The 12612-nt window shown below is 41.9% G+C and overlaps 1 protein-coding gene across 1 annotated transcript in view; it reads right to left on the minus strand.

The window, feature by feature from the left end:
* Positions 1-12612, minus strand: part of LOC309551304 (cytochrome P450 2K1-like) — a 54704-nt gene that overhangs the window by 7844 nt on the left and 34248 nt on the right. Inside the window, exons 4-7 of the mRNA XM_082251836.1 lie at positions 10390-10539; positions 7970-8130; positions 4247-4423; positions 1436-1577 (exon numbers count right to left, since the gene is read on the minus strand). Coding sequence (XP_082107962.1) covers positions 1436-1577; positions 4247-4423; positions 7970-8130; positions 10390-10539 — 630 coding nt within the window. The remainder of the gene's footprint in view (positions 1-1435; positions 1578-4246; positions 4424-7969; positions 8131-10389; positions 10540-12612) is intronic.

Consider the following 12612-nt stretch of genomic DNA (forward strand, 5'->3'; position numbering starts at 1 on the left):
CAAAATAAATGCCAACCGTGATCAGCATTTGTGAAGAAAACGTTGAATGGGCCAAGAGTGATGACTCAGATTCTTAAGCTTGGGGCTTTAAAATGGAACTCAGGAATAGGCAGGGAACTTGGAAAATATATTCTGTGACTGAACACATGATGATAGAAAAGGAAATTAACAAAACCTCATCTGGTAAATGTATTTGTTGTAAATGAATTGTTTATATTTCAAAAAGTGTATCCAGTTTTGGCCTGGTGAGATTGCACTGTGTAACGGATCAACCTACACCCCGACCGGTACCTCCGTTGACGGATGCTTCTAGTGCTTCCAGAGGGCTCCAAGCACTCCACCAGACACCATAACTGTCTCAGACCCCACAAACCTTGGTTGGGGTCTTGCCGTCTCCTACCCACCCTGGACCTATGACAAGGCTCCAGGTTCCCGTGGGTGAACCGCTCTTTCCCCAGAGAGTGAAGCAGGAACAAGCTCTACACAAGCTCTTACAAGAGCTTAGTGATTATCCAAGGGAGTATTCAAGCATAGCAATCCCTTGTAGAAGATTCCCCCAATGAGAGACAGGACTCTAGATTGAGGGTGAACTAACTCAACTTTATTGAACAAGAAACAGACTTATATACAGTTTCCCCCCACACGGTTACCGCCCAGGTGGACCTTGTTGAGGACTGGACGTGACATTCACAATCCAATATAAACAGGGTTTTACACTCAGCCATTCCCATACAGTGTACACAACCCCTCCCCTCTGGCTGAATACATCTTATGCAGATGAAAGTGTATACAGGAACATAATTAAATCTAAACTAATTATCTGGCCATCTGGGCAGAACGATGGGAGGTCATTAACATTAGACAATGGGACGGCACAATCCACATTCCCTCACTATACACAAACAATAGGACAAGGCTGCCAGCGACAGTCTGTGTGTCTCTCTCACATTGAAGCTGGAATACACATTATCTCATTACACAAACAATAGTGAAAACCTGTCTGACATTGAGGGATATGTAATGCACACATTATTTAGGAATCACAGATTCCATAGCAATGGGAATAAATCTTCATATTTCTATATGAAGATATTGCCGACAAATATGACCGTCCCATCCGAAGCAATTCAAACCATTAATTATCTGTTTTTCACTCATAGTGACAGTTAGTACCGTCACACACTGCATATGTGATTTTCAAGTAAAAATGTATTTCCTTCTGTTTGGTCCAAAGATAATTGCTACATATATTAAAGGTAATGGTTTAAGTCAATTTTATTCTTTTATAGGTTTGTCAGCTAATGTTTTATATCTTTATAAAGAGATAAAAGTAACCAGAAAGAGGGCTCTGCCCACCAGACTATATGACCTACAATAGAGTAATCACAATCAGTTGGACTGATACCATTATGTGTATAAGCATCAGTGTTCTTACTTTGAATCTCTGGATATTTCATCATCAGTAGAAGACCCCATCTCAAAGTTGTTGAGGTTGTCTCCATTCCAGCAGCAAAAAGATTGGTAATGAGGGTTGTTAAATTATCATTGTGGAAATATGTAGCAGATCCAAGCTTCTCCTGGAAAAAAAAGAATGTACAGTAGGTGTGGTACAAGAGGCATAGAGGCGGCTTTATATGTATATATATATATATATATATATATATATATATATATATATATATATATATATATATATATATATATATATATATATATATATATATATATATATATATATATTTATATATATATATATATATATATATATATATATATATATATAAAATTGGTGTTACAAATATTCCTTTCAGCATTTTTGTTAGCATTGTTGGAAATAGTTAATTTAAGTCAGGTTAGAAACAGTGGAACAAAGAAAAAAAGAGGTAAACCTAGAAAAGCTTCAGAAGCCAATGGTTGTGTGCCTATAAGCCCAAGCATTGGACATCTAGCCCGGACTGGATTATTAAAAGTAAAAAGAACAGCAGGGCACAATCTGAGTGTAGTATATTAACCACTTGCCTACTGGGCACTTATACCCCCTTCCTGCACAGGCCAATTTTCAGCTTTCAGCGCTGTCACGCTTTGAATGACAATTGCGCAGTTATGCTACACTGTACCCATATGAAATTGTTATCATTTTTTTTCACACAAATAGAGTTTTCTTTTGGTGTATTTAATCACTTCTGGCTTTTTTATTTCTTACAAAAAAAAGAAAAAAAACAGCAAATTTTGAAAATAAAAACGTTTTTCTTATTTTCTGTGAGTAAATTGTGAAAATAAATACATTTTTCTCCTTCACTGATGTGCGCTGATGAGGCGGCACTGATGGGCACTGATAGGCTGCACTGATGGGCACTGATGAGGTTGCACTTATGGGCACTGATGAGGTGGCACTTATGGGCACTGATGAGGAGGAACTAATATGCCGCACTGATGAGCACTGATAGGTGGCACTGATAGGCGGCACTGATGAGCACTGATAGGTGGCAGTGCTGGGCACTGATGAGGAGGAACTAATATGCCGCACTGATGAGCACTGATAGGTGGCACTGATAGGCGGCACTGATGAGCACTGATAGGTGGCACTGCTGGGCACTGAGAGGTGGCACTGCTTGGCACTGAGAGGCGGCACTGATGGGAAGCACTGATGGGCACTGAGAGGCGGTACTGATGGGCACTGAGAGGCGGCACTGATGGACACTGACGGGTGGCACTGATGGGCAGCACCATCAGTGCCCACACTCAGTGCCCATAGTGCTGCTAGTCAGTGCCCATCAGTGCCTAGATGAGCAGGCACTGATGGGCACTATCTGGCAGCACTATGGGCACTGACTGTGGGCACTGATGGCGGGCACTGTGGGCAGTTGTGGCATTTTTTTCCCCTCTTCTGTAATCAGGGCACTGGTGATCAGTGCCCTGATTACATTCCTTTGTGTCCCCTTACCGGTGATCTGCTCTCCTCTTCCTCACACTGCAGTCTCTGTGTGAGGAAGGAGAGCTGGCGATGAGAGATGATCTCATATGTTTACATGTGAGATCATCTCTCATTGCACAGTCCAATCACGTGGTAAATGGCCGCTGTGATTGGCCATTTACCACGATCTGTGATTGGCTGTGTCCAAGGGACACGGCCGACACAGATTTTCCCCGATGCGCGCTCGCGGGAACGCGCGGGGAGCCTGTTACTGGGAGGCTGTTTAAAGACGGCCTCCCGGAAATTTGAGTCCGCGCTGTAGCCGTACTTCGGCTATAGCGTGGGCCGGAAGTGGTTAACATATTTACTGTGAAGAAAAGACAAATGGCAACTCACATTGTGACAGGTAAAACCAGGCTCATCACAAAATAAGAGTTTCCAGTGGACAGTCTCACAGCAACAGTTATGAATGTACTGTACGTCCCTGGATACAGCCACATCCTGTGTACAAACACACTGTATAGCACTGCATGCTCGAGTGACTGTAGCCTTAGATCTGCCTTTCTCAGCCTTTTTAACACAGAGGAGCACTTGAAAAAAAACTTTCTGGTCACATGGGACTCATGCTTATAATTACTATATCTTCAGCTGGCAGTAAATTAGCATGATGGTCACTGGGAAGATTGCTCATTGGGAACAATCCCCCCTTACCGATAGCTAAAAGGATCATTGGTGTCAGTGTTTTTTTATGGGAGGCAGAAATTGCTCCTTGATCAAGGAACCTCTAGCAACCTCTGGAAGAACCCTGATTGAGAAAGGCTGCCTTAGAGATATACAGGGCTTTTCTTCATAGAGAATAGGTGCAGGTTCTCCCCCACCTTCCAAGTCACATCTTTTCTCCACCCCTACCCACCTCTGAGCACCATCCCTGATTCCCTGCAGCCAGACACAATAGACCCCCCCCCCCCCCATCAACAAAAGATCCCAACAAAAACAAACTCCTCAACAGCAAAATACCCCCCAGTAGCAATAGATCCACCCTAGCAACAATAAACCCCTGCCAATAACAATAGATCCACCTGCAGGCAGTATCAATAGACCATCCAGAAGCAAGCAATGATAGACCCCCTTCTTCAGCAGTAAATCCATCAACAATAGATCCCCCAACAGAAACGATAGACCCCCAGCGACAATAGATCCCCGAGTAGCCAGCAACAATAGACCTCCCAGATAACTTCCACCATCCCTTACCACTACATTCATTCTGTTTTGCAGGTGACTGAACTGCGTTCCCCCACGTTTCTGCTGAAAAAAGAAACAATTAACCATTACCTCTTGCTGCTTAACAAGGAAGGCATCAATGAGATTTCTTTGGTCATTAGCATCCAACTGATCCTTGTACTTGGTAAAAGTTCCCGTAATGAACCGACGCATCTCAGTGACATTTTCGTTCACAGTTTGATGACTTCCTGGTATCCAGCGCATCACAGATTGATAGGTATTGTACAGCTGGAGGAGACAAAAAATAAAAGGGGAAATGGTGGAAAAGAAACTGAAAATAAAAAGGGACAAGGACAATTGGTAATTTCCCATACACACATACTGTAAATGCAGCTCTGTTGTCATAATTATCTAAACCAGTGTTTCTCAACCTTTTTTTAGTCAAGGCACACTTTAAAATTATAGACAATCTCAAGACCACCCATTCTAAAATGTAAAAAACTATTCTAATAGTTTACACAATGCGGCAAGAACCACACATGGGACACCCAACATAAGGGGTAATATTTTCTTCCAAAGCAAATACACTTTTGCACACTGGTACTGACAAGTATTCCAATGTCAACCCAGTGGTGAGGGAGAGGGGCAGAGGAGGGTCAAACAGGGATGCTGTAGAGGCAACACACATCAACCTCATCAACTGATACCATCATTGGTTGTTAGGACGCCAGTGTCTAGAAAGTCGTAATGGTTCACAATGAAAATCTGTGGCTTTGTGTATCTAAAAGGCAGGCTTCATACACCTGTTGGTTTGCATACACAGTTTAAGATACATTTTGAGGCATTTTGCCTGGGCACCCTGGTTGAAAAAGGCTGCTCTAAACAAATGCATTTTTTAATAAAAGCAGTTTAAAGCAGAACTCCATCCAAAAGAGAAGGTGCCCATAGTGAACATGGCGGCGCCAGGGAAAGAAAACAGCAGGTAAAACCAACTGGGGTGAGAACACCGCTGGCTCGTGGGACAGGTGATTGGCTGTTTTTTAAAAGTTGCATCCTCCTCACAGCCATCTCTCACCATCTGCAGTCATGACCGGGAAGACTATCCTGCAGTAGAACGATCTGAAAGCAAGGTTGGAAGCACTTGTGCGGAGCGCAGCGTGGAAGGAATAACATAGATGGCGGTGCGGAGGATGGTCTATGTGGACAGCTTTACCCTAGATGCCTGCATACTTAGATGTGCCTGTTTTAATCAGCCATGTGAGTTGCTAAATGTTGAACCTTCATTAAATGTAACCATACTGCTACACTTAGAGGTGTCTTTCTTCTATGTTGTACTCAATTGTGACATAACGCTACTTTTACATCAAGATAATAATTTATTAAAACATTTTGCTTTTCTTGCAAAAAGCTCTCAAACCAAGTTACTCTCAATTCAAGTTTTTACTGTATATGCACACAAGGCAGCAGCAATACAGTGAGACCGCAGCGGCTCCTCCCATCAGTTTAATATTGGGTGACACTTGCATGGTGTTTATTACAGTGCTTGCTGCACTTTTAAAAATGTACACATAACTATACGTTTTTTTATTCAGTTTTTAATAGAGAAGTATCACACTACCAAAAATACCAAACTTTTTGTAAAAAAAATGCATTTTTCTTTGTTTGTTATAAAATGTTGCAAATTAGTAATTTTTCTTTATACATTTTGGCCAAAAGTTATACTGCCACTTATCTGTGGTAAACATAACCCAAATCAGTGTATATTTTGTCTTTGTGAAGGTTGTAGAGTCTACAAGCTATGGTGCCAAACATTGAAAATTGATCACACCTGGTGTACTGACGGCCTATCTCATTTCTTGAGACACTAACAAGCCAGGAAAGTACAAATACCCCAAAATTAGTAGATATTGCAAGTTATTAAGTAAGAGGCATAGTGAGTTTTTTGAAATTGTAATTTTTGTCCCACAATTTGCAAAATTAAGATTTTTTTTCACAAAATTGTCATATTAACAAGGTTTTTTTTTTCTCACATGGCATATGCATACTTGCAGCTAAACCCCAAAACACATTCTGCTACTCCTGAGTATGATGGTACCACATGTATGGAACTGTTTCACAGCCTGGCCACATACAGAGGCCCAACATACAGGGAGCACTGTAAGGTGTTCTAGGGACATAAATTACACATCCAGTTTCTTGACTATTTTTTACACTTTTGAAGGCCCTGGAGCACCAGGACAATGGAAATACCCACAAAATGACCCCATTTCGGAAATCAAACACCCCAGCGTATATACTATGAGGCATAATGAGTCTTTTGAACATGTCATTTTTTTTTTTCTGTGACATGGTAGAAAAATGAAATGAAAGCCCCCTCTCTTTTTTTAAACACAAAAAAATGTCCATTTATAAGATATTTCTTAACCGCTTGCTGACCGCCGCAAGTAGATATACTGCGGCGGTCAGCCCCTCACAGGCAAAGTGACGTAAATAAACGTCACTAGCCTGTGAGGCTCTGGGGAGCGAGTGCGCGCCGCCGGCGGCGTGCTCCCGCGCAGTCACGGAGCCCCCCGATGTCCGCCGGTCACTCTGCGATTGTCGGGGGAGAGGGAGAAAGGCAGGCAGCTTGTGTAGAGTCATTCTCCCCTGTGTAGAAACACTGATCATACGGTTCTACTATGTAGGACCGTTGATCAGTGTTTCTACAGCTCAAGCCACAGCCAATCACAGTTAGAATCACGCCCCTAGGGACATACACAGCCCCTCCCTCTCAAATAAAGTTAACCCCTTCACTGCCAGTGTAATTTTACAGTAACAGTGCATATATATAGCACTGATTACTGTAGAAATGTCACTGGTAACCCCAAAAGTGTCAAAAATGTCAGTCAAGGGTCCAATCTGTCCGCCGCAATGTCGCAGTACCGCAAAAAAAATCGCAGATCGCCGCCATTACGCGTTAAAAAAAAAACAACAACAAAAATGACAAAAATCTTTCCCTTTGTTAGTAAACACGATAACTTTTGCGCAAACCAATCAAAATACGCTTTTTGCAATTTTTTTTACCAAACATATGTAGCATAAAACAAATTGGCCGAAAATGTTAAAACATTTTGATTTTTACTTTTTTTTGGGGGGGGGGGGAATTTCATATAAAAAAATTTGAAAAATATTGTTATTTTTGCAAAATTGACGCTCTTTTTTTGTTTATAGCGCATGATCAAAAAATCGCACAGGTGATCAAATACCACCAAAAGAAAGCTCTGTTTGTGGGGAAAAAAAGGATATCAAATTCGTTTAGGTACAGTGTCGCACGACCGCGCAATTTTCCGTTAAATTCACGCAGTGCCGAATCGCAAAATACCCCCTGGTCTTTTAGCAGCCAAATCCTCCGGGGCTTAAGTGGTTAAGGGATGTAATAGATTTTTTCCCCTGCATGGCGGGGACACAAAAACCATCAATTTCCCCATCTCAGGGCTAAGCTCTGCCTTATTTACATAGGCAGAGCTCTGTCCAGCCTCTCTTCCCGATGACTGGCAGGTGCTGGTGGACATCCATTGGCTGGCACCCGCTGATTGGCTTCTGCTGTGACAAATCACAGCAGAAGCTCCACGATTAATGCCTGTGTCGTCAGCTTAATCTAGTGGCCAAAATTCAGCCTAGTTTTCCCAAAATACCTTTACTGAATTTTGGCCACTAGATGGAGCTGGTGATATAGAGATGAATCTCTTAAAAAAATAGTGATATTGTGCTGAGAATGCATGAATGCTACGGACATTCATGCAACAAATGTTTTAGAATCTGACCACTAAATGTCAAAAATTTGAATTAACATACCATGACCATGGGTGATGCAAGTAGTGTTACATTCTGATTTATTAAACTCATTAATCTCAGGAATACTGGATCTTCATAGTTAAAGCGATGGCCCAGTAAGATGGATACAATGATATTAGCCACGGCAGCATTCATTATCATGGTGTTTTCAAATGGTTTTCCTGAAATTATAATAAGTATTACGTTTATGTTGAGAATGGGAATAAATAATATTATTAAAACATCCTTAAAAATCTTTAGTCAAATTAAGAAGCTGTGAGTCTCTCAAAAAAACTATTGATTTTAGGCAAAAGTATTTTATGTTTAAAATTTTAAAATCAAGCATTATATCCTTTTAGGGCTATTTATTTCAAATCTTTATTTTACAAATAAACATTTAACACATTTATGCCCATGACACTGAAGTCAGAGAGAATAAGGGCTTGCTTACACTTGCTTAAAAATGTGGCATTGGACAGGCTTTTTTAAAGCGGTCTGAATGCCATTCAAAGTACCTTTCACGAAATAAAATGGTTACCTTTCAGTCCTGTTCACACATTGTGTTTGCAGTGTTTCCAAAATTATATCTCATGTCACTTTCTTGATGCTTCAGAGCATCTCCAAAGCCTCCATAGAAGTCTTTGACAAAACTCACAGCACCTGAAGCTTTTGAGGCGCTTTTATGCAGCATTAGCTTTGCATTGTTTTGGAAGAACTGAAGGTATGAGATATCCCAGGATGCACTGGGAAATCAATAAGTGAACTGGGAAGACATCATCAGCAGTTGCTTCCAGTTCATGCGTATATATTCTGGAAGTGAAGGTGAGCAGGGTCCGGACTGGGGTAGAGCAACTAGCAGATGTCGTGTGCAGCATGGGAATGCTATAACAGAAGATGGGGGACTGGAGAGAGAGGACTGAGTGGCAGAGGATCAGCGGAGCTGGGGGACCAGATCAGGAGACAGCAGCAGTGTCAAATGTGGTGTGTAGGGTGGGAGCAATATAGCTGGAGGTGAGCGGGGTCAGAGACAAAAGGAAGATCAGAAAACCAGCAAACCAGAGGATCAGCAGAGCTGGGGGTTACTACTGAGTGGGGGATCAGCAGAGCTGGGGGTTACTACTGAGCAGGGAATCAGCAAAGCTGGGGGTTGCTACTGAGTGGGGGATCAGCAGAGCTTGGGGTACTACTGAGTGGGGGATCAGGAAAGCTAGGGGTACTACTGAGTGGGGGATCAGCAGAGCTGAGGGTTGCTACTGAGCGGGGGATCAGCAAAGCTGGGGGTTATTACTGAGTGGGGCATCATCAGAACTGGGGGTACTACTGAGCAGGCAGTCTGCTGAATGATGAAATAAAAAGCTGGGGATTTGCTGAACAGGGGTACTAATGAGCTGGGGATCTGCTGAATTGAGGGGGGGGGGGGGGGTAATACTGACCCAGGGTTCTACTGGGTTAATTTAAAGCAAATAAAAAATCAACACACACAGGGCATTTGCCGAGCTTCATTAAAGATTCAAAAAAAAAAAAAAAAATTACAGGAGCATCACCAAAGCATCACAAACACATTAAAAAATCATGTTGAAGCGATAGGCGCCTTAATGTGGGTTAAAGCTGAAGCAAGTGTAAATGAGCCCAAAATGTTTTTCTAAAGTGCAAGTACAGCAGGAATCCTAACTTTCAACTCTTTCCCTGAGTAAAACTCTGAGCAGCAATCGGAACACAGCAGACTGAGAGGAAAACGGAGATAGAGGGTTATTTCCTCTGATGCATTCAACTGTGTATGCACATTTGATCTTGAGCTACTGGACTTTGTCAACAGAGCTTTTTTTATTCAACAGAGTACCAAATAATAGACCAGTAAATGGTTAAAGGAGCCTACAGCTCCACCTACTGGCTGAGTTACACAGTACTGTGTACTGCAGCTGCTAGCCTAATGCCCCATACACACGTGCAGATTATCTGCAGACTTTTGTCTGCAGACTTACCTTTTCTATGTAGTGCAAGGGCCTGCCGGATTACATACAAATTGAAAGTGTTTAGGTTTGACCTCATATTATATGGTTTTGGTAAGTCTGCAGACAAAAGTCTGCAGATAATCTGCATGTGTGTATGGGGCATGAGACACACATCAGAGTGAAAAGCATCAGTATGCTGGGACTACTGACTGTGCTCTTTAACTGCTTTGAAAGTATTATACATTTCTTGATAGACAGCCTATTATTATACATTTCTTGATAGACAGCCTATTGTAGTGTGTGATTTCTTCTATTCAATATCAGCATTGATATTATAAAGTTTAATAACCTGAAAGACCAAGTCCACCTGTAAAAGATAATCTAAGGAAAGCATATCTCTACTTTTGGACATGTTGTGGAAGAGTTAGAACCCCTGTCAGGTTATTATTACTGTTTGCCCAAAAAAAAAAAAAAGTACAATTGGCAAACCTCCAAAAGATTTAAACTTGTTCACCAAACATATACACTCTTCATTTATCTGGTTTTCAATGGTTTTCCTCCCCATCCCAAAATCTCTTAGTGTTGAAAGAGTAAACCGTCTCATCACTTTCCAGTTGTCACCATGAGAAAATATAAGACCTAAAAGGAAACTAGACAAACAAAAACACATAAGGCAAGTAACGACCATGTTTGATACGTCCCTATTTATTCCTTTAGCTTTATTTTCCAGGACAGCGTCAGGACAAGTTCACTGAAAGTGAATTAGTTCATTTCAGTGCATGTGCATCTACCAGTTACTGGTATTTAGAATCCTCCAAAAGAGATCACAGCATTCCCTCCAACAGCAACTTTTTTTTTTTCTAATTCCCAGAAGGCCATTTCCATATTGGCTCAGGTGTCATGCAGTACACGTATTAGAGTGTTTGATTATGAATGACATGGGTCATGTCATTCATAAAAAATCAGAGAGCATTTTTGTACAAAGTCCCACTTAAGCCTAGAAGACCCAGAGGAGTATCCCACTCATTGCCTTCTCCCATCCCCAATATACAATAAACAAAACAAACCAAAGATGCCGGAATGGTCATTGTCTCAGTTCTCACACCTGGGTTCACAACTCAAATGTGTTGGAAGTGTTACTGTTTCTGATGGCAGACCCACCTCAGGCCCAAGGCCTGGAAACATTGCTACACTCAATACTTGGTCGGGGCTCCTTTTACATGAATTACTGCATTAGGAGGAGATCAGCCTGTGGCACTGCTGAGGTGTTATGGAAGCCCAGGTTGCTTTGATAGCGGCCTTCAGCTCATCTGCATTGTTGGGTCTGGTGTTTCTCATCTTCCTCTTGACAATACCGCACAGATTCTCTATGGGGTTTAGGTCAGGCAAGTTTGCTGGCCAATCAAGCACAGTGATACCATGATCATTAAACCAGGTACTGGTACTTTTGGCAGTGTGGACAGGTGCAAAGTCCTGTTCAAAAATTAAATCAGCATCCCCATTAAAATGGTCAGCAGAGGGAAGCATGAAGTGCTCTAGAATTTCCTAGTAGAGGGCTGCACTGACTTTGGACTTGATAAAACACAGTGGACCAACACCAGCAGATGGCATGGCTCCCCAAATCATCACTGACTGTGGAAACTTCACAAATCATGCAGCTTGGATTTTGTGCCTCTCCACTCTTCCTCCAGACTCAGACCTTGATTTCCAAATGAAAAGCAAAATTTACTTACTACCACTGAGCAACAGTCCAGTCCATTTTCTCCTTAGCCCAGTTAAGACACCTCTGATGTTATCTCTGGTTCAGGAATGGCTTGACACAAGGAATGTGACAGCTGTACCCCATGTCCTGGATACGTCTGTGTGTAGTGGCTCTTGAACCTCCTTGTGAATCTCCCCCAAATTCTTGAAAGGCCTTTGATTCACAATCCTCTCAAGTCTGCGGTTATCCCTGTTGCTTGTGCACCTTTTTCTACCACACTTTTCCTTCCACTCAACTTTCCATTAACCACTTGCCGACCGGTCACGTTGACTGTACTGCGGCAAAGTGGCTCGTTCCCATCCAGCGACGTAGACCTATGTCGCTGGACTCCTCCTGTCGGGGAATCGAGTCTGGAGATCCCCCCGCTTATGTAAACAAAGCGGGCGGATCTCCTAAGTGACAGACAGGGTCAGATTGCAGGGTTCAGCATAGCTGAACCTGCAATCTGTCCCTGTGTCACTCAGTCACCTCCCCCCACACACGTCAGTAAGCACCAGGCATAAATTAACCCCTCCCTCTCCAATAAAATTAACCCCTTCCCTGCCATTGTAATTTTTACAGTAACAGTGCATATTTTTAGCACTGATTACTGTAGTAATGTCACTGGTACCCCCAAAAGTGTCAAAAATGTCAGTTAAGGGTCCGATCTGTCCACCGCAATATCGCAGTCCCGCAAAAAAAATTGCAGATCGCCGCCATTACTCGTTAAAAAAAAACACCAAAAATGACAGAAATCTTTCCCTTAGTTAGTAAACGCAATAACTTTTGTGCAAACCAATCAAAATACGCTTATTGTGATTTTTTTTACCAAACATAGGTAGCAGAAAACAAATTGGCCAAAAATTTAAAAAAAAAATTGATTTTTACATTTTTTTGGGGGGGAATTTCAAAAAAAAAATTTGAAAAATATTGTTATTTTTTCAAAATTTACACTCTTTTTTTGTTTATAG

The sequence above is a fragment of the Pelophylax lessonae genome (genome assembly GCF_965119305.1).
Source record: "Pelophylax lessonae genome assembly, chromosome: 3".
NCBI classification, from domain to species: domain Eukaryota; kingdom Metazoa; phylum Chordata; class Amphibia; order Anura; family Ranidae; genus Pelophylax; species Pelophylax lessonae.